Below are 25,569 nucleotides of genomic sequence, written 5' to 3' on the forward strand. Positions count from 1 at the left end.
AACTTCAGCTCAGGTCATGATCTTGTGGTTTGTGAGTTCGAGCCCCACGTCGGGCTCTGTGCTGACAGCTCAGAGCCTGGAGCCCATTTCAGATTCTGTGTCTCCCTCTCTCTCTGCCCCTACCCTGCTCACGCTCTGTCTGTCCTTCAAAAGTAAATAAACATTTTTAAAATTTTAAATAATAAAAAAATAAAAAACAACAAACTAAAACATAATGGAACTTCTATTATAAAAATCTTATGCAAGATATTTAAGAAAACCTACGACAAACAGCATACTTGATCCTAAAATTATGAAAGCATTCCTTCTGAGATAGAGAACAAAAGACGATGCCTTCTGTTAGCCTGGTACTGAGTCCTAACCAGCGCAATAAGACAAGAAAAGGAAATATGTCTTAGTCCATGAGTCTGCCATAACAAAACAGCACAGACTGGGTAGCTCATAAAGAACAGAAAAGTTTCCTCACAGTTTGGAGGGCAAGAAGTCCAAGACTCAGGTGCCAGCATGGGTAGGTGAGGGCCCTCTTCCTGGCTGCAGATTTCGCATATCCTCACATGGTAGAAGGGGTGAGCTAGCTCTCTGGGGTGTCTTTCATAAGGACACTTACTAATCCCATTCATGAGGGCTCTACCCTCATGACCTAATCACCTGTCAAAGGGCCCCACCTCCCTATACCATCATCTTCTCGGGTAAGGATTTCAACATACGAACTGAGGGGTGCAGGGCAGAGTAAGAGACACAAACATTCAGACCAAAGCAAAATAAAAAGTGTAGAAATTGGAAAGGAATAAATAGATCCTCACAGACAACACGACTGAGTATGTAGGAAATTGAAAGAGTTTTCAGAGAAACTATTAAAATTAGTGAATCTAGGAATAGTGTTGGAAATAGCATCACTATATTTTTTCAAGGGTATTTGTACATAATAGTAACAAACAGAGAATCCAATTTAAGAGGTGGAAGTGGAGCTGAGGAGGTGGTTAAGGATGTGCCCCACAGGGTCGCAGTCATGGAAATACCAAAAGAGGTGGCCAGTGGGTCAGAAGGTTGGTTCCTTATGAGAAAATAAGCAAATATATTGAAGATAATGGGAATCAGGACTCTCACTATTGGAGAAGGAAGTTATAAATATGATAAGGCGAAGATCTAGAAAGTTGTTGTTGTTGTTGTTGTTGTTTGTTTCTTTGTTTAGTGACCTGGCTGAACGAATCCTGAGAAGTCTTGCTTTCCCCTGCAGTGTGCAGCCTTGATGTCCCTGCTCAGATTTTTGTTCTTTTTTTTATCTTTTCTCTGGTTGCCCCTGCGTTGACCTGAGCCACTCATTAGTCACAGATTGGGCTTAGCCCCCTTAGCCAGTTACACTTTCACCCTTTACCATTGGATCTGTGTGGCTGGGAGGTGACTGTCACAGTTCACAGAGTTCACATTTTGTTGCTCCTTGTTCAGCCAGGTTCTAGTAGTTTGGAGGTTCTCTCTGTGTACCTGAGAGAGTGCAGCCCTAGCCATGCACACAGTCTTCCAGGCTGCCAGGGATAAGTGTGATTTTATTTCTAAGCCTGGCTTCCTGGGAGATGCCCGTGGACCAGAGGAGATTATTATTCAGTTAGGGTTTGGTCAGATGTTATGTTTAAACCCCTTGTGCTAGTGAGGTTTCTGCCCTGTGTTGATGGGTCCCTGTGCAGCTCAGAAGACGCTTTCGAGTTTTCCCCATATCCTGCTCCGATTGCTCTTGAGTGGGGCGGCTTAGCACATGCGCACAGCCTTCCTGACCCCCGGGGTTGTCTATGATTGCAGAAGGTTTCTCCTTGACCGTGTCTTTCCCTCGTTCTATTAAAATTCTCATGCTCTGCTATTTGCTCATATTGTGGACCTACCAGCCTTTTCTTAATCGCACTACACTGATACCTCCATCATTTTAGACAATGCCCAGAGGGTAGACTTGTTCATGCTCTGTTCCAAATAAAGCCAGTTTTGAGTTTGCTGAAGGGCATGCACCAGGAAAGGACATTCTGCCTCGGTCTAGTGGAACACGTGAGGAGTTCATCCTCCTTTCCCTAATGAGGCGTCTGTGTGTGTGTGTGTGTGTGTGTGTGTGTGTGCGTGTGTGCACGTGTGTGCACAGGGACATATGCACGCTTTTAACTGGGTACGCCTTCATCCCCTGTAGGTTCGCTCGGTTGTGTGGAACGCGGATGACAGCAAACTGATCTCTTGCGGCACAGACGGTGCTGTCTATGAATGGAATCTGTCCTCAGGAAAGAGAGAGACAGAATGCGTTCTCAAGTCCTGCAGTTACAACTGTGTTACTGTCTCCCCCGATGCCAAAATTATCTTTGCAGTTGGATCAGACCAGACCCTCAAGGAGATTGCAGACTCTTCGGTGAGTCTGCCCCGGCCCCACCTCCGGGCTGCCCGCTGGTCTACAGAAGACAGCCTCCACGGGCGCAGCAGGAAGTGTGATGGGAAGAGGGCTCGTCAGAACAGGGTCCCTTCTTCATGGGACCCTCTGGGTCATTCCGTTATTGATACTTCTGGGATTTCCTGCCGCGCGCCCTACCTGACTGGTTAAACCGTGCGGCCCCTTTCTCCTTCTGTTTTGCTGGCTGGCTACAGGTCTCTTCCACCCTCCAGGCCCGCAGGTCAGCAACATCTCCAAACTGCATGCTTACCCTGGGGCAGAGACGGAAGTATAGTTACTGCTGTCGCCTCGGCTCGGCCACCACATTTGTTCGAGACCTCCAAACTCTGAAATTTAGGAATTACCACATTTGGCTCCAAATAGCTGAGGGAGGAGAGAAGAGTGCAGCAGAGACACTTCACACAAACGTGGCTGGATCCTTCTCCAGGCGCCAGCGACAGCCCATCTTCTTTGGTGCTCGTCACCTTCCTGGCGCTGGGGCCGGAAAGCGCACAGACACCACGGCAGCAGACTGACCCGAGACGGGTTTCGCCATGATTGGAGCCCAGCTGAGAGGAGGGGGTCTCTCCACTGTGCCCCCAAGTAGCTTAGTCCTAATTGTGTGGTGGCTTTTACAGTGCTGAACCGGAACAAGCCCCTTCAGGCCAGGCCCGCAATTCACGCCTCTTGCTGTCCCTAATAGCCGGCACACACTGCATGACCCACACAAACATTCCCTCAATGTTTGGTGGGAGGGTGGGTGGGTGATTGGATGGAGGGAAGGCACGGTGAGTGAATTCACGAAAAACAAAATGAGTTTCCTGATAGTATAGTTTTGTTTGTGTAACAGGCATTAATAACTGTTTGCTGAATGGCTGTATGATCCGTATCGCATTCTGAGTGTGAGATGTGAGGTAGCCTAGCAGTCACGAGCAGAGACACTCGGGCCTGACTGCCACTTCCTAGGTGGTTGCTGTCTGTGTGGCTCTGTTTCGTCATCTTAAAATAGGGGTAACGGTAACTGCCCCCAAAGGGTTTTTGTGAGGGTCAAATGAGTTACAACATGCAAAAGCCTTAAAATGGGGCTTGGCTTCCTTGTAAAAAAAAATTTTTTAATGTTTATTTAGTTTTGAGAGAGACAGAGACAGAGTGTGAGTGGAGGAGAGACAGAGAGAGAGGGAGACACAGAATCCGAAGCAGACTGAGCTGTCAGCACAGAGCCTGACACGGGGCTCGAACCCACGAACCGTGAGATCCTGACCTGAGCCGAAGTCGAATGCTTAACCGACTGAGCCACCCAGGCGCCCCTTGGCTTCCTTTTATTAACGTTAATCCTAACTCCCAGAATACTTGTTCACCAATCAGGCAGCCAGGATATACTGAAATCAGTGCCTTTTATGCGTAGGCACCATGCCAGGTGCTGTAAGGAATAGAGAAACATTTTTCAGTACAGAACTTGCCCAAGTGTTGCTGTTACAGGAGAGGAGGGAATGACATGGGGCCACAGCTGAGCCCCTCACCGTGAACACCTGTCTGTGTTCCAGATCCTGCGAGAGATATCAGCCTTTGATGTCGTCTACACAGCCATCGTCATCTCGCATTCTGGGCGCATGATGTTTGTGGGCACCTCGGTGGGAACCATCCGTGCGATGAAGTACCCGCTGCCTCTGCAGAAAGAATTCAATGAGTACCAGGCCCATGCAGGTCCTGTCACCAAGGTGAGAAGGGACCCTCTCTTTAGGGGCCCATTCCCAGAACTAGCTCTCCATGGATCCATCTGATCCTGCCCTCCACACCCCTGCTTCATCCTTGCAACCCCTCTCTGTGTCTCCTCTCCCCTTATTCCTCTCTCCCTCTTTATTCATCCAACCACCCATTCAATGAGCCCTTATTGGCTACTAATACTCTTTGTTTAAACTACTCCCATGAATATATCTTAGGAGATCATCAGAGGTACACCTAAAGATTCATGTACAAGGTTGTTCACCATAATACCATGCATAATAATGGGCCATTTGAGAGACGCTGTATGCCACCCACCCAGATCTCCCATCTGCTGAGTGCTGGCTGCCGCATCCGGCTCTCCTCCCCCACAGAAGTGCCCTGGACCAAAAAGAGTCAAAGCCCAGGAGATGAACCCCTCCGTCCCCTTGAAGACACAAAACATGAACACACATTTGTAAATTGTCCCTCCAACAACACCAACACCCAAGGCTTTGAACCATGTCCCAAACTCTACACTGCCTTGCCCGCAGACAGTATCCTTATGAAGAAAGGATTTTTCATTATCAGCTGGAACATTCCCGTATTGAGCCTGGGTCTTGCACTCAAAGTAAACTGAAAACTCCCCCTCTTCTCTTCATAGCTGTGAAGTTTTGTGGATAAGGTATTTATTTTTCTGATTATGAAAGCAACACGTATTCACTTTATAAACAAAAATCCCCATAGTATCCTCATTAATGTTTTGATGCCTTTTCTCATACTCTTCTGTGTACTTTTGTGTGCACTTTAAATAAATAGAGATTATACTGTATGTACTTTTGTAGGCTGCTTTTTTTTTTACTTAATGCTATTATAAGCATTTTTTTCATATAATTAGGTGTTCCTCAAAAACATGATTTTAGTAACTACACAAATATCCCAGCAAATGATGGACCATAACTTAATTCTTCTCTTACAACTAGGCTTTTTAAAAAAATTTTTATTTATTTTATTTATTTTTATTTTTTTATTGTTTTAGTTTATTTATTTATTTTGAAAGAGAGAGAATGAGCTGGGGGGGAGCAGAGAGAGAAGGGGAGAGAGGATCTGAAGCAGGCTCTATGCTGACAACAGAGAGCCCGATGTGGGGCTTGAAAACATGAGCTGTGAGATCATGACCTGAGCCGAAGTTGGATTATTAACCGACTGAGCCACCGAGGCTCCCCTACAACTAGACATTTATTTTTATTTTTTTAATGAGAGGCTTTTTTACTGTTTATTTATTTTGAGAGAGAAAAAAAGAGAGAGAGAGAGAATCCCAAGTAGACTCCACACTCAGCACAGAGCCCAAGGCAGGGCTTGATCCCACAACTATGAGATCACAACCTGAGCTGATCAAGAGTCAGATGCTTAATTGACTGAGCCACCCAGGTGCCCTGAGAGTTTTTTTTTTTAGGTTTTTTAAATTTATTCTGAGAGAGAGCGTGCACGTGTGCGGGTGCAAGCAGGAGTGGGGCAGAGAGAGAGAATCTTAAGCAGGCTCTGTGGTGTTATTGCAGAGCCCAACTCAGAGCTCAATCTCACAAACCATGAGATCATGATCTGAGCTGAAATCAAGAGTCAGATGCTTAACTGACTGAGCCACTCAGGTACCCCGGCATTTATTTTTATTTTTTTTATTTTAAAGAGAGAGAGAGAGAGAGAGAAAACATGAGCAGGGGAGGGGCAGAGGGAAAGAGAGAGAGAATTTCAAGCAGGCTCCGTGCCCAGTATAAGGTCGACACGGGGCTCAATCCCACAACTGTGAGATCATGACCTGAGCCGAAATCAAGAGTTGGATGTTGAACCGACTGAGCCACCCAAACGCCCCTAAAACTGGGCATTTAAATGACCTTATGAACTCTAATATTCTGCTCTACAGATTTCTGTGGGCATCTCTGATTATTTTAAAGGCTAAATTGCTAGACAGGGGTAAAAGCCCCAAGTGAAAGAACATTGCCATTTGTAAGGTTTTGTTTTTTTTTTTTTAATGTTTATTCATTTTTTGAGAGGCAGAGAGAGACAGAGCATGAGTGGGGGAGGAGCAGAGACAGAGGGAGACACAGAATCCGAAGCAGGCTCCAGGCTCTGAACTGAGAGCACAGAGCCTGATGCGGGGCTCGAACTCACAAACCGTGAGATCATGACCTGAGCCAAAGTCGGACTGAGCCGACTGAGCCACCCGGGCGCCCCCATTTGTAAGGTTTTGACGCACAGTCCTGATGGTGAGAAGGCATCTTCATAGTTGATTCTTTTGCTTTCACTTTTTATTTTGAGACGATTATAAATTTGTAGGAATGTAAAGATGGCATAGGTCCAGTGTACCCTTCTCCCAGTTTCCCCCAATAATTGTATCTACTGTAACTATAGTATGATATCACCCCAGAAAATTGACGTTGGTACAATATGTGTGTGTGTTTCGCTGCCGTTCTATCACATGTATAGATTCCTGTAACCAGCACTGCAATCAGGGCACAGAACTGCTTCATGGCCACAAAGAGCCCCCTCGGGCTACCTTTGATAGTGACACCCACCCACCCCTCACCCGCCTCCCTCCCTAGTCCTATGCAAACACTTGTTGGTTCTCCAGTTCCATAATTTGTCATTTTATTTATTTGTTTATTTATTCAGAGAGAGAACGTGCCATGCATCCTCCATAATTTGTCATTTTAAGAATTTTATATAGGGCACCTAGGTGGCTCAGTCAATTAAGCGTCCAACTCTTGATTTGGGCTCAGGTCGTGATCTCATGGTTCACAAGCCCCGCATCAGGCTCCGCACTGACAGCACAGAGCCTGCTTGGGATTCTCTCTCTCTCTCTCTCTCTCTCTCTCTCTGTCTCTCTCTGCCCCTCCCCCACTTGTACCCACACACACACACACACACACACACACACACACACACACTCTCAAAATAAATAAATACACCTTTAATAAAAAAGAATTTTATTTATTTTTCCCCCACACCCTAAGAATTTTATATAAATAGAATGGTACAGTTTGTGACCTTTTAACAGAGGCTTTTCTCGCCCAGTGCATACCCTCAAGCTCCATCTAAGTTTTCTCATGTATCAATACTTCATTTCTTCCATGGCAGGAATGCACCATAATCTGTTTAGCCATCTGCCTATTGCAAGATAGTTTACTGTTTTCCCAGTGTTGGGCTATTACAAATAAAGCTGCTATGACCAATCACGTACAGGCTTCTGTGTGGACCTTCCTTTCTCTGGGGTAAATGCCCAGGGGAATGATTGCTGGATCATGTGATACATTTATGTTTAGTTTTTTTTAAGAAACTGCCAAGCTATTTTCCATTCCCACCAGCAATGGGTGCAGGATCCAGTTTCTCCACATCGTTGCCAGCATTTGGTATTGTCACTATTTCTCATTTTAGCTGTTCTAACACGTGTGTAGTAATATCTCCCCGTGGTTTTAATATGCATTTCCCTAATGACTAATAGTGGTGAACATCTTCTTGTGTGCCTCTTTGCCATCTGGATACCTCTTTGGTGAAAAGTCTCCATATTTCTTGCCCACCCTCTAGTTGGTTTGGGTTTTTTACTGCCGAGTGTTGAGAGTTCTTTTTATAATCTAGATAATAATTAACTCTTGAGATTCCAAATCCACAGAGGACATGACCCAGTCTTGCTTCTTTTACTTATGAACAGAAGCTTGTGAGATGTATCTCATTCTTACCCAGGATCCTGTCTTCCTTCCCGTGAGGATGTGCCCAGGGTTGCCTGAATGGAGGCCCTGCACACAGCCAACTCAGTTCTGGTCACCCACGACCTCTGAAAGCTTCCTCTCCATGCTCTTTCTCTCCTCAGATGTTGCTCACCTTTGATGACCAATTCCTGCTGACTGTTGCTGAAGATGGCTGCCTGTTTACCTGGAAGGTCTTTGATAAGGATGGTCGAGGAATCAAGCGAGAGAGGGAGGTGGGCTTTGCCGAAGAGGTGCTCATTACTAAAACAGACATGGAAGAGAAGGTAAGAATTGGGTCTAACGAAGAGAGACGTGGAAATTCCTTACCAGACTGTGTCCAAACTCCTGGGACTGGCATTCGAGGGCCTGTGTAGCCTGGCTACCCGCCACTGCCCAGCACAGATCCCCCCCACCCCCCCCCCCCCGGCCCCTTGCACATCCCCTGCCCCCACCATCATGCTGCCCTCCTCACTGTGGCTACATCTCTTCCCACCCCCACCCTGCCCATCATCCTGCCACGTGGTCATCTTGACTTACACTCTGCTCCACTTGTAGCCTGTGAAACTACCTTTCATCTTCCTACTCTTTGAGGACAGTAGCCATGACATGCAGTTCCCTTGGGTGACCAGCAGTTTCTAGCCCATGCTAGACACGTGAAGACAGTCGATCAGTATTTACAGAATTGAACTGACAAGCTGACTATACCCGTTGTATCTGGGAAACTTAATAATTGCTAGTAGAGCCTTCTTTATATAAAAAAAAAAAGTTATTTAGAAAACGTCCCTGAAAACCACTCCTCTTCATAATAAAACAGTAAAGGTAATAATAACCAGCATATTTTTTTTAGGTTTTCTACAAACCAGGCACTGCACTAATTACTCTATAAGTATTTTCTTATTTAAATCTTATATCATCTCTGTGAGGAAGATACTGTTACTCTCCCCATGTTTTAAGAAGTGACTCTGGAGGAGTGAAGTGAAGTGTAGTAGGACCAGAGTTCTGACCGAGATTTAATCTAGAGCCCACGCTCTTCATCACTACCCCAAAGGGCCCTCCCTGCTGCAAATGCATTAAACACTCTGGGAAGACGTGTTTTGAGAGTTCTGTGCCACGCTCCCTAAGGGAGATGCCAAAGGGATGGGAAAGTCACGAGGCTTACAGAGAATGGCAGAGCTATGCATTCATTGCTGTTCATCCAGGATCTAGAGTGCATTTATTGACTACCTACTGTTTGCTAGGGACTGCGGATGCGTGTATAAAAAGACAGGCATGGGCCCTGTGATCAGGAAACACAGTCAAGTAGAGATGAGAAAACCATCAGAGCAGCAAGGCAAAATGGCCCCAAAGCAGGATGATGAGACCCAGGTATTCCCAGAGATCCCTACTAGAGCTCCCTGGAACTTTCTGCAGGAAAGGAAAAGTGGGAGGAAAGGATAAGGGAGAGCCTATGAGAGTCAGGATCTGACCTCCTGCAGGAAGGCAAGCACGTCTTCTGTTCCTCCTCCTCTCTGTTTTGTCCCCCATTCTTCCCCAAGGGTAGGGGAAAAGGACAAGTAGGAGACACCAGGCTGTGCCAAAGGCCTGAGGTGTCTGGGCTGACTCCTGACCCAGCCCCCAGCTTGGCCTTGTTCTGCTCACCTCCTGGAGCCCCTTCTATCTCTGCATGTGAGAGACCGCAGTCCTACTCCCTGTAAACCTCCCTGTCCTTCCCAGCTCCCCCCTCCTTGCTCTCTCTCCACCTGTCCTCTAAAAGTCACATTTCTCAGAATTTCCAGCTCTCTTTTTCTTCTTGAGACTCTATGATATTCTATGTAACTATCTCTCACAACATGATTTACCTACTCATTCATTCATCCAACCGCTACTTACAGACGTGCCCTGTTATGTGCCAGGCGCCATACTAAGGTCTAGGACGAAGGAAATGAGGGACATGTGGGGGCCTTGAGCTCATAGCCTGGAAGGAGGTATAGGTAAAATTAAAAAGGGAAACTAAGTGTGTTTCAGGTGTTATGAAGGAACGATGCTCTGGGGTCACAGGGGAAGGGACCCTGACCCAAGCCAGGTGGTACCAGAGGAAGTAAGTGAGCCTTGGACGGAGCCTTCCTGAACAGATGGGAAAGGTTCTTCCACACCAAGGGGTGAGTGTGCAGAAGGATGAGACAGGTGCTCCGGGGAAGATGCTAGGTGGGGCCAGAGATGAGAGGGTGTACGGAGCTGGAGGGTCTTTTTACACCCAAAGTGTTTCCAAAGTGTTTCAGACTTTGGAAATTGTTCCTAAGGACCCACTGATAGATGTAAGTTAGGGAATAACCTCAGGAGAGCCTCGTCTGCGGCCAGGCGCACGGATTGAGGAAGGATGATGAGCATGTGGCCCAGACACAATGTGTCAGAAACCAGCGTCACCATCACTAAATGTATTCCACTAGTCCAAGGCAGACCCCGGGGTGACCCATTCATCTGATAAACATTCACTTAATGCTATGTTGCTGGCCCTGTGCTAGGCACCCAGGAGAAGGCAGTGAATCAGGAGGGGCCAAGTGCCACTCGTAGGGAGCATCCTACCAAGGAGACCATCTTCATCTGTGGCCGCGTCCCCTTCACCCCACACCCCGCCAGGCACCATGTTCCCTCAAATCTGTCTCTTAAATCTCTCCATTCCACCATCCTGCCCATCCCCTGCCTGTACTATGTGGTACCCCCTCCCTACCAATCCCTCTGTCTTAGTGCTTGAATCTAGCCTGGGCTACACACTGCCATCAGAGAGGTCTTTCTGAGACCAGAGTGAGCTCAATCAGGTTGGACAAGGACCTTTAGAGGACCGCTAGGAGAAAATCCTAATTTCTTATCATGGCCGGCAACGACCTTGATGGTCTGACCCCATCTCAGCCTCCTCTCCCTCTGCCTCCCACCTGCACCTCATCACACACAGCGCTTTGACCAGGCGTCCTCACTCTTATCCCTGACTTTGCACATGCAACCTGTGTTCATCCCTCATCTCAGTACTTCCTATGTGCCAGGGCCACACTTGTCCTCTGGGCAGGAATGCAGAAATGAGCATCACACATTCATTATTCTCTAATTGTCCATGGCTATGGGGGATATAGACCAGAAAATATGAGACAGGGATGCATGGGGGGGGGGGGGGGGGAGAGGGTGATCATGGATGAGTGAGAGGAAAACACCTGTGTGCTCACCATCTCTGTCATTAACATTAACTTTTTCAGGAAATGAAGGGTGTGTGCATCACAGTATTTTTAGAAAACTTTGACATCAGCGAATGCAACAGATTGAAAGAAATCACTAGATGTAGGAACAAGCAAGACAGGACGAGTTAGGACCTAAATTAATGTTAGTGAGGCCAGAAGAGGCATAACAGACATTGAGAGGGACAGATTGACAGTCCTGGGAAGATGCCTGGCTCTGGGCGCTCATCACAATTTGTAATGATGTGTTTATTTGGCTTCCTCGGTAGACGATAGAGTCGATGGGGGCAGGAATCACAGTTAACACTGTTTCTCAAGTACCTACTATGTGTTAGGCACTCTTCTGGGTACTAGGCCTGTATCAGTATACAAAGCCAACAAAGATTTCAGCCTTCCCGGAGCTTAAATTCTTTTTTTAAATGTTTATTTATTTTTGAGAGTGGGGGAGAGCAAGTGGAGTGGGGAGAGGGGCAGAGAGAGTGGGAGACAGAGAATCTGAAGCAGGCTCCAGGCTCTGAACTGTCAACACAGAGCCCAATGCGGGGCTCGAATCCACGAACCGTGAGATCAGGACCTGAGCTGAAGTTGGATGCTTAACCAACTGAGCCACCCAGGCGCCCCTTGGAGCTTAAATTCTAATGAGGAAGAAGACAAAGGACAATAAATTCATAAGTAAATTATATTAGAAAGTGCCTAGATCTAAGAAAATAATAAAAAATGAGCAGAGTGAGCAGGGTCGTGAGTGCCAGGAACGGGAAGGGAAGGGTTGCAGGATTAACTAGTGTGGCCCAAGTAGACCTCATTTAACAGATGACATTAACACGTATTTGAAGATGAGAGAATTATTAGCAGCATGCCTAGCACCCAGTAGGGCTCACTGAATGGATGTTGTGAGGGCAGAGGAGGAAGCCCATATGTTATATATTTCCTCGTTTTTAGCCCGTGGGTCTTGTAGGGAAAAGATGACAGGGTCTAGTTGAGACACATGAGTCTGAGGCTGAGCAGAACCGCAGATCTCAGAGAGCTCAAGGCCCCGGGTTAAATATTCCCCTTCACCCCCACCATGAATGTTCTTGACTCTGATGTCCTTCTCCCAAAGGCTCAGATCATGCTGGAGCTGAAGACTCGTGTGGAAGAGTTAAAAATGGAGAATGAGTATCAGCTGCGACTGAAGGATATGAACTATTCTGAGAAGATTAAGGAGCTAACAGATAAGTTCCTGCAGGAAATAGAGTCCTTGAAAACGAAAAACCAGGTCTGTCTGAGAGACTGAGCCAACAGCCACAAATAATGAGACATTGCCAATTTACTCCAGAAGGAACTGCCCTCCCTTACCCAAGCCAAGCCCAAACAATGAACTATATGATACCGTGTGTTTTTTTTTTTATTTTTTTTCAACGTTTATTTATTTTTGGGACAGAGAGAGACAGAGCATGAACGGGGGAGGGGCAGAGAGAGAGGGAGACACAGAATCGGAAACAGGCTCCAGGCTCTGAGCCATCAGCCCAGAGCCTGACGCGGGGCTCAAACTCACGGACCACGAGATCGTGACCTGGCTGAGGTCGGACGCTTAACCGACTGTGCCACCCAGGCGCCCCGATACCGTGTGGTTTTTAAGCATAGTTGCTAACATCAGAAATGCTTACAGCAAAGTGCGAAGTGGAACAAAGAAGAACACAAAACCGTAGTGAATGGTATTAATTAAGTAAAATAAATACACATAGAACAGTTCATAAGAAAATAGCCAGCAATGTGATTACTTCAGGAAGTTGAGCTTCTGGGTAATTTAAATTTTGTTCTCTCTACTTTTCTGTGTTTTGCAAATCACCTACAATGAGCATATATTATCTCTGTGATCAAGAGAAACTTACTTAAAAACAAAATGAAAACGGTAACAAGAAAAGCAAAGTGTAGAAAAAGAAGAGCTACCAGAATATTGATTTCTGGATTGTCAGTAGTTTAAATAAAATTAGTCTAAATGGTCCCTCCTGTAGTCAGATTTGATCTACAGGACTTCCCAGAATAACCCCCTTTGTTCACAAATCTGTCTTGCCCTTCATCTAAAACCCCTGGCTTAGAGGGTATTTGTTCTTTTATGTTATCGCCATGGGTCAGAGAGTTTAGCTAAAAGGAAAAAAAAAAAAGCCCCTGGCTGTTAGTTTTATTATTTTATTCCTTTGTCAACAAATACTGACGTGGTGCCCTCCACAAGCTCAACTCGAAGTTATTCCTGGGAGCGCCCCTCTGCCTGCAAGGAGCTTTCCTGCTCCATTAAAGAAAACACTTCTTAGAAGCTGACACATTAACACCTCCAAGGCACTGTTCAGACAACAGAGAATTCAAATGAATCCTTACTTTTTCCACCTCAAAATCCATCTGCTACATGTCCAAAACTGAACTCATCATTGACAAGACCCATTTAGTAGGAAGAATATAAATAAAGCCTAGAACTTTACAGAGCAGAATATAATGTAAATAAAAAGCGATAGCTTGCTTGTGGCTCACAGAACAGTGCCTGGTGCAAAATGACAGGCTTGAGAAACGTTTGTAAGTGAAGGAGGATGTCACTTATAAAATGTGTTGTTGCCCTGGGGTGATTTCAGCAGATGCGTGGAAATGAGAACAGCTGACTCTGTGTTTTAGGTTTTAAAAACAGAAAAAGAAAAGCAGGATGTGTTCCATCGCGAACGCATTGACGACCTCCTAGACAAACAGAGCCAGGAACTGCAGGACCTGGGTGAGTCCCGAGGTAGAGGCCACGTGGTAGCGTGGGGACAAAAGTCTGAGAGTGTCTTCCCTCCCCCACCACCGTTGGGACCGAACAGAAGTCCCAGGTAATCTGGCTTTGTCTGTAAACAGGCTGCATTTATCCCCTGGACCTCACTGTGGATTTTACTCCTGTGCATTTCCTTGTTCATTACACATGTATTACTGCATGCCAGTAGGAGTTACAGAAAAGTGCAGGTCTGGAGCCTGATAGACTGCCTTCAGTCCCAGGCTCACCACATACTTTCTGGGTATTCTAAGGAGTCACCAAACCTCACCTAGCCTCAGTTTTCACTCGTCTTCTGTAAGAAGAGGTGCTGATAACTGTTTTGCATATTCAGGACATTCTTCTTGGCCCTGGTTCCCTAAAACACCCCTCATCCCTTTCCTGGAAACCTTCTGCCTAGCCAACAAGGGGAGGGAGTTTGACTGCCTGACCAGCTAATGGGGTGAGGGCAGGTGAGAAAGAGCTGGGCAGGTATTTGAGTCTCAGCTGGTGCTGGTAGGTGGGTGGGAGGGCACCAAAGGCTCCTGGGTGGCCCTGAGGTGGGTGCTCCTGTCCAGTGTGAAATAACCTTCCTTGCTTCTCTCCAGAGTGTTGCAACAACCAAAAGTTGCTTCTAGAATATGAGAAGTACCAGGAATTGCAGCTCAAGTCCCAGAGGATGCAGGAGGAGTATGAGAAACAGCTTCGGGATAATGATGAGACCAAGAGCCAGGCCCTGGAGGAGCTGACGGAGTTTTATGAGGCCAAACTTCAGGAAAAAACCACCCTTCTGGAAGAGGTACTCACCGGAAGCTGAGCCGTACCTCCCTTTTGCTGTGCATCCTGCAGGCCTGGCCTGTGAACAGCCCAAAGAGCTGTGGGAAAGCTCCCTTCAACTCCTTTCCCTCCCACTCCCTGCTTTTAGCATCCAGCCTTGTGTCAGGCCCTTCACCGTTTGTTTCCCCTAGACCAGCGGGCCCAGTGAGCTGGGAGGTGCTCCGTGTTAGGGACTGAAATTCTAAGTTCGTATCTGTTGTCCTAGCCTAACTGTACCTTCAAGCCTTAAGGACTGGAGAGACCTTTTTATTTGTATTTTTTAATATTTATTTACTTTGAGAGGGAGAGAGAGACAGACTGAGCATGAGGGGGTGGGGGGCGGGCGGGCAGAAAGAGAGGGAGACACAGAATCCAAAGCAGGCTCCATGCTCTGAGCTGTCAGCACAGCGCCTGATGCGGGGCTCGACCTCACGGACCCATGAGATCATGACCTGAGCTGAAGTCGGATGCCCAACTGCCTGCGCCACCCAGGCGCCCCTAGAGAGACCTTTTTAGAAGCCTGTAGGACCTGGAGAGGAACGAGGGCCCTAAACAGTGGGGAAGGTGGTTGCCTGAAACCCTTTAGCACCTTCTTATGCCTTACAAGATGAAATCCCTCCTTCACTGATGTGACAAACACAGATGGTCTCTTCTTGGTTTAGAACTCAGCTTGAGTGCTGGGTGACCAAGAGAAAAGCCGGGGCCTGGTTTTCAGTCATGTGAGAGAGGCGGCCACACAGATGGATACTCAAGAGAGGGCTGCACAGGGTAGCTGGGGGATGCAGACCTCCCTGAGAGGCCAGAGAAGGCTTGCAGGAGCTAATGAGACCCAGGAAGAATAAGAGTTAGAACAGGAGATGGGGAAATGCAGGAGGGAAGGGCAGGCAGGCAAAGTCATGGAATGTTCAAGCAATTTGGGTTGCCAAAATAGCTAGTTTCCCAAGATGAAGAGAAAACCGAGGAGAGCCAGATGGCCGCCTTTTCTGCGTGAAATTGCAACAGATGGCGTACCGTAGGTGAGGGGGCGGGAGAGTCCTGAAGGTGTGGAATGAGTTTGGAAGGGAATGAGGAAGGGAACGACCGAGAAGACGTCTGGCAGGTATGCAGCTGAGAGCCCAGCCGAGGTTGTAAATGTGAGTCCCAGCAGCATTAATCCACCAGGCCGTGCGCTTTTCCCCAGCAGGGCTCGGCAAGCAGGTGTGTGAGTGAGGGGGACGCAGAGCAGCCCTGATTCACAGCTGGGATGTGACCAAGTTGTGCCGCCGAGAAATACAGGTGGTCTGCTGAACAGCCATCCGGTCCAGGCCAGAGAGGGGTAAAGAACCGAGAGCCTGGAAGATAGTGGAGGAATCAAGACAGGGCCAGGGGACGTGGTGAGCCTGAGAGCTGGGCCTGCGTACCTGGGGGGCCAACAGAGAAGTCACCTGTGCTGAGAGCAGGGCCTGGATTTTCAGGCTTCCGAGGTGGCACCATTCTGGGGATGGACCTGAGAGTGGGTGGCTCAGGTAGAGGCGAGGTAAAGGTCAAGGCACCCTGGACATTATAGGACCCTCTGTAACCACCCCCGGTTACGGCAAGGAGGACTGAGGCGGCACCCAGAAGTCCACAGTGAGCTGGGAAGTGAGCAGGCAGTGGGGGATAAGCAAGGTGAGAGGTGGAGGGTGGAGGTCTCCTGACAGCATGGACCTCAGACAGAGCAGGCTGAGCTCCGACAGCCAGTGGGGATGTTCCCTGGCACAGCCACCCCGCCTTGGCCCTGCCCACCTCCCCAGCCCCGTGTCCTGCTGCCCCGTCCGGTTTCTTCCCACCCAACGACGTGGGATGGCCACGTTTCCCACACAAGCTCTGAGCCTCTGCTCTGGATGATTCTCTTCACCTGGCAGCTCGTCCCCACCCTTACAGAGACTCAGGACAGGAGCCAACTCCTGAAGGAGTTCTTCCCTAACCCCTGTCTCCTCCCACAGGACTGAGCAAGCCTTTCTCTGTGTGCTCAGGCCCTCAGACCCCTTTCTCTTATGGCCTACTCGGTAGCGTCCTGTGTTAATATCTCTTTCTCCAGGGGAACTTCTCAAGGGCAAGGACTATGGCTCACCCATCACTGATTTTCAAACTAGGGCCCCCCTGGCACATCCTAGATGCTCCAGAAATGTTTGTTGACCTCCAGTAAACTGATCTGAGCTTGGCCTTGGGGGCCCGAGGTGGAGGGAATGAATGTGCCCTGAGGGGAGAGAGGCTGGCCTTCCTCCCAGGACCCACACTGTGATCACAACCATTTCTTCTTCTGAGTCAAAGATTTCAACTCAGAGCTTCCCTAGGGAGCTTCCACCTGGCATGCCTTCTCGCCAACCTGGCTGGCCTACTCTCCTTTTTAGCGACATCTACCAGAGCAAGAGCAGTGGCTGGCGGGCGACTCTGGGACACAGACAGAGCACACCTTGCCAGGCTTCCGTCCAGCAAGGGCCTGATGACGTGTGGTGGGGAAAGAGAGAAGCCTTTCTTGGGGACCCAGTTTGAAAACCATCTTGTCTCTCTTCACCCCTGAAACACTCACTCCAGGGATGGTACATGCAGTTTGGGAGAATGCCAGGGTCAGTGTGAGAGAAAAAGGATCTGTAACTTGCACCACTTGGGGGCAGTAAGCAAAGAGGAGTCACACCCGAGTCACTTCTCAGACTCTACCAGGCAGAGGTGGTTCTTCCAGCGTCCGGGCTCCAGGCTTGCATTCATTCATCGCCAGTGACATGCCAGCTGCTGTGCAGGGTGTTCCCGGTGGTGAGCAGAGAGATGTGGCCCTGCCATCAAGGAGCTTCCAGGAGCCTGTCCAACACGCAATTGCAGTATAGCACAACGTGATGGGGGACGTGCAGGTGATTGGATTAAGGAGCAGGAGGGCAGAGTTAAAGGTTCACTCTTTTGGGGTGCCTGGGTGGCTCAGTCGGTTGAGCGACCAACTCTTGATTTTGGTTCAGGTCATGATCCCAGGGTCATGGGATCGAGCCCCACGTCAGGCTCTGCGCTGAGCATGGAGCCTGCTTGAGATTCTCCTTCTCCCCCTCTCTCTTGCTCTTCCCTCCTCCCCCACTCGTGCTTTTTCTCTCTCAAAAAGATTTTTTTAAGGCTTCACTCTTTTATTCAGGTATTGAGTACCAACTCTGTGCCCGTGCTGGTTGTACTCTGGGAACTCAGTGGTGGGCACGATAGACCAGGTTTCTTTCCTCGAGGAACTTACATCTAATGGAAAAGGCAATCACGTACTTCCCAAATATAAAATTACAACTGTCACAGGTTCAGTGGAGGAAAGACAGAGGAAGCGTGGGTGTCAGTACAAAGAAGACCAGAGATGGAACAGGTCTGGGGGTGTTGGGAGGGCGGTCACTGAAGGGGAGCCTGCAGCCACATCTGGTAGGAAAAGAAGGGAAGGCAGAGGACAGACAGGAGAGTGGAAGGTCAGGGGACCCAGGGCCTTGGTTCCCATTTCTGTAATAGCACTCTGTCTCCCACTCCCCATGATAGGCCCCACATGCTCATCTCACCCCGCGCCCTCTCAGCGCAAAAGGGTCAAGTGCCTTTTCTCCCCCTTCCCTGAATCAGGCACAGGAAGACGTCAGGCAGCAGCTGCGGGAGTTCGAAGAGACCAAGAAACAGATCGAAGAAGATGAAGACCGAGAAATCCAAGATATCAAAACCAAGTACGAGAAAAAGCTTCGGGATGAAAAGGAATCAAACCTGCGACTCAAAGGAGAAACCGGCATCATGAGGAAGAAGGTATCGCACGTGTGGTTCCCCGACAGGCCTGGGCACAGGCGAGGGCTGTATTACCAATATCTCTGAACCGCCAGGCAGATGCACCCTTAACATCTCTCTGTGGCACTGTCCCTTCTCTGTCCTTTTCACCAGAATAGTGACATATGCCCCAACACCGGATGGACACCCCAGACTTTGATTTATGGGCTAGTAGGATTTAGTCAGTTTTCAGAGTTAAACCTCGGGTAGAAACGGAGATGAAGGTCAAGTCCCCGCCGGAGGTGTCATCGGGGTCTCCGTGCAGGGAGCTGTGGGCAGGAGAAGGACTGGGGTGTGGGATGCTTGGTTTATAAGGCAAGACACATGTTTATTGTCACTGATGGTTGGGACGAAGTGGGATTCAATTCACAGATCCTTGTGGAATTGCCACAGTTTCCCCAAAATGTTCAGCCTTAGAGAAGCCAAGTTCAAAGCAAACTCACATTCCCTCTTATTAGAAATCACCCTACTTAATCCAGGGAACCAGGGACAATGTCCTCTTCCCTTCTTAGACATGGCCAAGGTGGCTCATCAGTTACAGTATCTGTGACCTTAATGGGGCATGGATCCCAACATTTCAAGGTTGGCAAGGTCCTGGAAAACTCTGGGTCCACTCAGGGACCCCGACAGCCCATCCTCACGGAAGGGGATGGGACTGGATCTCATCAGACAGAATGCTACATCACTCGTGCTGCCAGGGAAATCCCCAAACTGTCCCAAACCTCCAAAACTTCACTCCTAAAATCCCAGAAATGTTGGGTACTAGACATGTTTTCAGGTCACAGGTCGGTGATGTGTTGGGGACCTCTTTAAGTTCACCGGCATTTGGGAGGCAGGGAGGAAAGCACAAAGACTTTGGTGGTCTCTGTTGCTGCCATTTGTGTCTGCAGTTCAGCAGCCTGCAGAAGGAGGTTGAAGAGCGAACCAATGACATTGAGAGCCTGAAGAGGGAGCAGGTGAAGCTGCAAGGGGTCATTAAGTCCCTGGAGAAGGACATCCTGGGCCTCAAGCGGGAAATCCAGGAAAGAGATGAGACGATTCAAGATAAGGTGAAGGCTCACCTCTGCCCTCCTTCAACCACCACCCAGATGGATGGACCCAGGGGAGGAGAACCAAGCTCCGGAGAGAGGGTCCCTGAATGCTTGAAACACATTCATTTAACCTGATGGGGATGAGTGGTCTGTGAACGGCCTACTGGGTGCTGGGTGCTGGGCCGATTGCTGTACACACACCACACTCAGTTCTCCCGGCCACCCCAGGGGCCATGAGGGACCCCTGTAGAGCTCAGGAAACTGAGCTCCAGGTGGTTTGGTATCTTGCCCAAGGTAATCCAGTCGATAGGCGACAGACTTGGGATAAGAATCTAAGTCGGCTGACTGCAGGGCCCCTGCTCGCCACGGCTCCAGGTGTCCTCGGGTGACCGTTCCCACAGACGTTGCACACTCCCTGCGGTTGACCTACAACTGCCAGGCTCCCCAGAAAGCTGGGATCACTTTTCAGAATGCCTTTCTCACAAAACACTTAGAAGACAGACACATCACATTTTGTGAGGCTTACCCAAATTTCGTAGCCCCCTGCTAAGCAAATCCAGGATGTGTGCCCTCCTGCCTCTCTCCTCGCCATTCCTGCCTTGGGTAGGCAGAATTCTCCAGTGGTTGAGACGGTGGGCTTTAGCCCTGGCTAATTGGGTTCCAGCACAGGCTTTGCCATTTATCTGCCACAGGATCTTGGGCAATTTCTCTAAGCCTTGTTTTCTCACCTGTGAAGTGGGCCCCCTCGGGATCTGATAAGGGGAAACGCATGAAATTTCTGCTTGTGCGTGTTTGTGTGTGTACCTGGGTGTTTGTGTAGGGAGGGTCCAAAGCTCTCTTCAGATTCTCAAAGGGGGGTGTTGATAAGAAGGAGGTTAAGGCCTCCTGACCTAAAATTGCAACAGTCTCCTAACCAGTCTAACGGACTTCCTTCCCACTTCCTCCCCCCGCTCCCTGCCACCATACTCTGTAATTGTATCACTCTTCCCTTTAGAACTCTGCCATAGCTCCCCATTGCCTGTGGCAGGGACAGCAAAGTTTTTTCCATAAAGGCATAGGTAGTAAATATTTCGTCTTTGCACACAGCATGGCTTCTGTCGCACTACTCAGCTCTGCCACTGTGTTGTAAAATCAGCCATACACAATGCATGAATGAGTTTATGAAAACAGGCCAAATTTGATCCAAAGGCCATAGCTTACCAACTCTAGGCTCCTGGATACATTCTGAATCCGCTTTAAGCCAACAGGCAAGACCCTGGCCACTTAGTGGTACAAAACAACAACTCTTGGGGCGCCTGGGTGGCTCAGTCGGTTAAGCATCCGCTCTTGATCTCAGCTCAGGTCTTGATCTCAGGGTTGCAAGTTCGAGCCCCACGTCGGGCTCCGTGCTGGATGTGGAGCCTACTTAAGAAAAACAAAACAAAAGAACAGTAACAGCTGTTTTATTCTCTCAGGTTCTATGGGTCTGGCATTTGGACAGCCTACAACAAGATGGCCTATCTTTGTCCCTGATGGCAGGGGCCTTGCTGGGCTTCAGTCAGGGATGACACAAATAGCTGGGCGTAGAAGATCATCATGCAAGGTGGCTTCTTCATTCATACTTCCCAGGGTGGCTGGGAGGCTGGGCTCCACGGGGACTGTCAACCAGAGTGCCATTGTGCTCCTCAGCCGGGGATTCTCAGTGTAGGGGAACTTTCTCCATAGCAGATGGCCTCCCTCAGAGCACAAGTTCTAAGAAAACCAGGTAGAAGCTGCTTAGCCTTTTCTCAGCTAGACCAGAAGCCACACAGCATCACTTGAGCAGCATTCTTTGGGTTACAAGCAAACCGTAAGTCCAGCCAGATGCAAGAGAAAGGAATTAGATCTTCCCTCCTGATGGAGAAGCATATGGTCACGTTGCAGAGAGCCTGTGGGATGGGAGATGCTGCTGAGGCCAGCTTTAGAAAATGCAGTCACCTACAAGCTATATTTGAATGAGTGAATGAATGCTGAGTCCTGGCACAGAAGCCAAGGAGTCAGTGCTACGGCCCTAGTGGGGGAGCCAGCCTCTGTTCCCCCAGCCGGGAGAGCAGCCTGTGGCCTCCTCTGTCAGGTCACAGGATTTATGTCCTTTCCCTAAAGGGTTTCCATATACCGGAGCCTCCTGCCATCTCTTACTTCTCTCTCATCTCGCCCACAGGAGAAGCGCATCTATGATCTGAAAAAGAAAAACCAAGAACTGGAGAAATTCAAGTTTGTACTCGACTACAAAATAAAGGAGCTGAAGAAGCAAATAGAACCACGAGAGGATGAGATCAAGGTGATGAAGGAACAGATTCAGGAGGTGAGAACCATCTGAACCACTCTGGCCTCCTGGACTACTGTCGCCTCCCCAACGGTTCCTGGCTGGAGTAGCAAGGGGGTGGGGGGGGGGGCGATAAGAAAAACCCCTCCTCCCAATCCCTGCCTTGTCCCAGGGTATGCAGGCCTCCACTCTGTAGAGGATGTCACAGGAGAGGCCCAGCGGGGACTCAGTTGTGCAGGAGTGAATGCTTTAAGATTTGGCATGCGGCCGGACCTTAGGTTGTGCTCAGGCCCTCCGAGGGAAACCGCGGCTCTTGGGCCTTCAGCCACCAGGGGGCGGTGTGTACTCAGCCACCAGCCCGTCGCATCTGAAAGCACCCTCCTCCAAATGAACCTTTTTTTCTCAGTCTGGAAATGTTGGTGGGGGCGTATGCAAAGCTGCAGTGTTTGGACTCCATCTGAGGAGGAATAGGAAGTCATGCGAAGTCTCTTGAGCAGGAGAGTGGCAGCCTTAAGTATGTGTTCTGGGAAGCAGACAGGAGGAAGGTAGAGAGGAGAGATTAAAAGCAAGATCAACAGGACAAGGGCTCCTGAGATTCCATCGAGGTACGAGTGGCCCCCGTTGGTCCCTCCACCCCATTCACAGTGCATCTCCTTAAGCCGATTGCAGCCGTGAGGTCCATGGTAGGTCCATGGTTGATCGAAAACCAAATTCCTGCCTTCCCCTCCCTTCTGTTTCCTGTTTCCCAGTAAGTTACCACAATCCACCCACGTGCTTAAGGTACAAGTGTAGAGTCTTCTTGATTCTTCCGGCCCCCCCCCCCCCCACAATGGCTGTATCCAATGATCGCCAGTGCCTATCTCATGGTCTTTCCAGAGACCTCTCAAATCTAGCCCTCTTTCCTCTCTGCTGCCTCACCCGGGTGCAAGCCTCTGTCATCTCTCATCTGGACTTGACTCTAGCCTCCAGTCTGACCTCTCCACACAGAGGCCACAGCGAACCCCTAGTGGTGTCCCATCTCACCTAGAATAAAATCCACACCCCCTACCAGGGCCCTGCATGATTCAGCCGCTACCCCTCTCCAATCTTGTCTCCAGGCTCCCTCCCCCAGCGCCAGCCCAAGGGCTTTCTGACAGTTCTGAGGCTACGCCAAGCTTTTCCCATCTTGGACCTTTACAGTGCTGCTCCCTCTGCCCAGAAGTGCTCAGATTATGACTGGCGGCTTCTCCGTATCTTCCGTGTGGAGGCTCCTTTGTCACCTCTTCAGGGAAGCCTTCCCAGGCTACCCTATCCAAAATGGCCTCCCACTCCCCATCCACGTTCGCTCGTTGTGCTGAGCAAGGATACAAGTAAAGTGTGTCAGAGAGCCTCGATGGCCCAAGTAGAACTGGATACCCAGGAGCTCTGGTGTAGAAAAGCAAAGCCTTTTCTCTAGGAGGCCCAGGAAAGAAGCCAGGTGGTAGGATCAGTCCAGGGCTAGAGTGTCCAGAGATGGTTTGTCATTGTGCCAGTGACTTTCTCCTGGCCTCTGGAGAAAAGCAGGATGTTCCCAGCCAACCACAGAGCTGCCTCATCTGGGCCTCCTGCCATTCTTGAGTGACCTCAGGGCCCAAAAATGGCAGCCCAGAAACGAGCAGAGGCCCCACTTGCCTGGAAAGTCAGTGTACTGCCAGCCCCTGGAAATCACCATCCCATAGGCCCCCTCCTCACTTGTCAAGTGGATTTACAGTTGGGTCAGTTACTATCCACCCCAACACACCTGAAGGATTATTCACTTTCCCGTCAGTAACTGGGCCGACCACCACGGCATTGACCCTCAGCAGGGAATACGCCTGCACCTTGAGAGTGATTCAAACAGGGCCCCTCCTACGCCACGCCAGTTACCACCAGGGCTGAAGTCCGGACCTGATTCCTCCCCTGGAGGCCTCTGACCTTGGAGCTTCCTTCAGGAGGTCAGAGGCCCATTTGGCCCACCCGCTGTGGATCTCGTGTGAAGTTCTTTTTCCTCCAAGAAGGAAGCTGTAAACCCTCCTCCGTGGATGAAAATCTAATACTTCCTTGATTCGGTACCTCCCTGCACGTATACTTTTCCAGCTTCTCTTCAGTGCGATGGGACTATCTGCTTCCTAGGGAGTGTTCAGAACCTTATCGTTTTACTTCACACCCTTGTTTTTTCATCTAGTGCGAGGTTTTCTCATTTTAACGTCTTGGGGCGGATAGTTCTTTGTCACAGGGAGTCCCATGCACTAGAAGATATTTAGCAACATCCCTGGTCTCTGCCCACTAGATGCCTGTAGCAACCCTCCCCTCCCCCGAGTTATAACAACCAAAAATGTCTCCAGATGTTGCCAAATATCCTCTGGGGGTAAAATACCTGTTTCCTGCCCCCACCCCCACCGAGAGTCACTGAGTGTGAGGAGAACACATGGAAAAGTAGATGGGGCTTTTCCACCAGGAAAAGGATACTTGTTCCCACATACTGGCTAGTTTCCTAGCTGCCCGGCCAGCTATTCAAACTCAGCATATTTCACAATTTTTCTGTGAAATACGTTATTTTTGTTCTCAGTGGCTTTTGAGGCTTTGCCCGTATTACTTCCTTTCTAACCTAATCTGTCATTGCTGGCTTGAAGACCATGGAAAAAGAGGCACAGCCAGCTGTAGGCACTCAGACATGACCTTGGAGAAGCGCCTTGCTCTCCTTCTGCCACCATTCCCTTGGTCTGGGCCCCATCTCACCCCTGACTGGTGTGCCCGGCTCCGGTCGTGCTGTCTCCGGTAGGACCTCCACATCAGGCCTTCTAAGGCGCAAGCCATGCCACCCCTTGGGTAAAACCTGCCAGGGCTCTGAGATTTCAGGATAATGGCCAAACTTCTGGGCGGCATGAAGGCACAACTTCTCCCCACGTGAGCCTCTGCCCCTGGGTCCTGCATGATCCAGCTCAGCCGACCGCTCCAGCCCCTCTCTCCCTTCCTCACATGCAGCCCCCTGGACCACCTGTAGCCGGCAGAGAGGCACCCGGCTGCCCATGGCCCTGGGCCTCTGTGTGCGTGGCCTGCTCTCTCTGCCTGGAACTCCCCTTCTCCACTTTGTCCTCTGGTACCTATTTGTCCTGTGGAACTTGACTGAACATCCCTTTTCCGGGCACTGCCTCCCCGCGTCCTCGGCACACAGAGGGTACTTTCTACCTGGATCTTCCCTCTTATTCCTCTAGACCTCACGGCTTCTTGCAGACGGACGCTCTGTCTTCATCAGTTCTGTATCCCCGTGCCGGTAGTGGCCGCCAGCCCTCTCCAGTGGACACGTTCGTTCTTTAGCCGCGCACGTCCCCACACTCCCTGTGTCCTGCACAAGGTGGTTTGATGTAGCACCAGCGTGGCACGTTTACCTTTGCATTCCTCTTCCAGAAGGCAGGCTATTTCAAGCACCCCTCTCCTCCCTCACCGTGGCTCCCCTTCGCCTTCTACACTGGCCGCGCATTCACTCGTTCAGATGAATACTGAGTGCTGACTTCATGCCAGGCGCTGAGCCAAAGGGCTATTCTGTCTATCCAGATTCTTCCTATAAGTTTGATAACATTCTCCTGCAAGCTGCGCCTTCGTGTCCAGAACGTGAATGTGGTGCACCGGGGCTTTCCGATACCCCCAAAGATGGTCAGGAGCCTTGAAATCTGACCGAAGGGCCTGGGATAGGTTAGAGGAGCTACTCCGTCCAGCCACTAAAGAACCCAGTGACCTGTCCCATCCCCCCAAAATAGCGCCCCTCTCTATTAACAGGAATACTAGTGTCCACCAGATACGGTATGTCAAGCAAACCTCACTTGGCTTTTGGCAGAAGTCGGATCAACTGAGAATTCACCT

General features: G+C 49.5%; 1 protein-coding gene across 2 annotated transcripts in view; it reads left to right on the forward strand.

Moving 5' to 3' along the window:
* Positions 1 to 25,569, forward strand: part of CFAP57 (cilia and flagella associated protein 57) — an 85,012-nt gene that overhangs the window by 25,484 nt on the left and 33,959 nt on the right. For both annotated transcript variants that reach the window (XM_040469890.1, XM_040469889.1), the window contains exons 10-18: positions 2,168 to 2,380; positions 3,943 to 4,116; positions 7,965 to 8,126; positions 12,145 to 12,300; positions 13,689 to 13,782; positions 14,406 to 14,596; positions 18,205 to 18,378; positions 19,287 to 19,445; positions 21,607 to 21,750. In XM_040469890.1, the coding sequence (XP_040325824.1) occupies positions 2,168 to 2,380; positions 3,943 to 4,116; positions 7,965 to 8,126; positions 12,145 to 12,300; positions 13,689 to 13,782; positions 14,406 to 14,596; positions 18,205 to 18,378; positions 19,287 to 19,445; positions 21,607 to 21,750 (1,467 nt within the window). The remainder of the gene's footprint in view (positions 1 to 2,167; positions 2,381 to 3,942; positions 4,117 to 7,964; positions 8,127 to 12,144; positions 12,301 to 13,688; positions 13,783 to 14,405; positions 14,597 to 18,204; positions 18,379 to 19,286; positions 19,446 to 21,606; positions 21,751 to 25,569) is intronic.

The sequence above is a fragment of the Herpailurus yagouaroundi genome, unplaced genomic scaffold, assembly GCF_014898765.1.
Source record: "Herpailurus yagouaroundi ecotype Mexico unplaced genomic scaffold, PumYag 77, whole genome shotgun sequence".
NCBI lineage: Eukaryota > Metazoa > Chordata > Mammalia > Carnivora > Felidae > Herpailurus > Herpailurus yagouaroundi.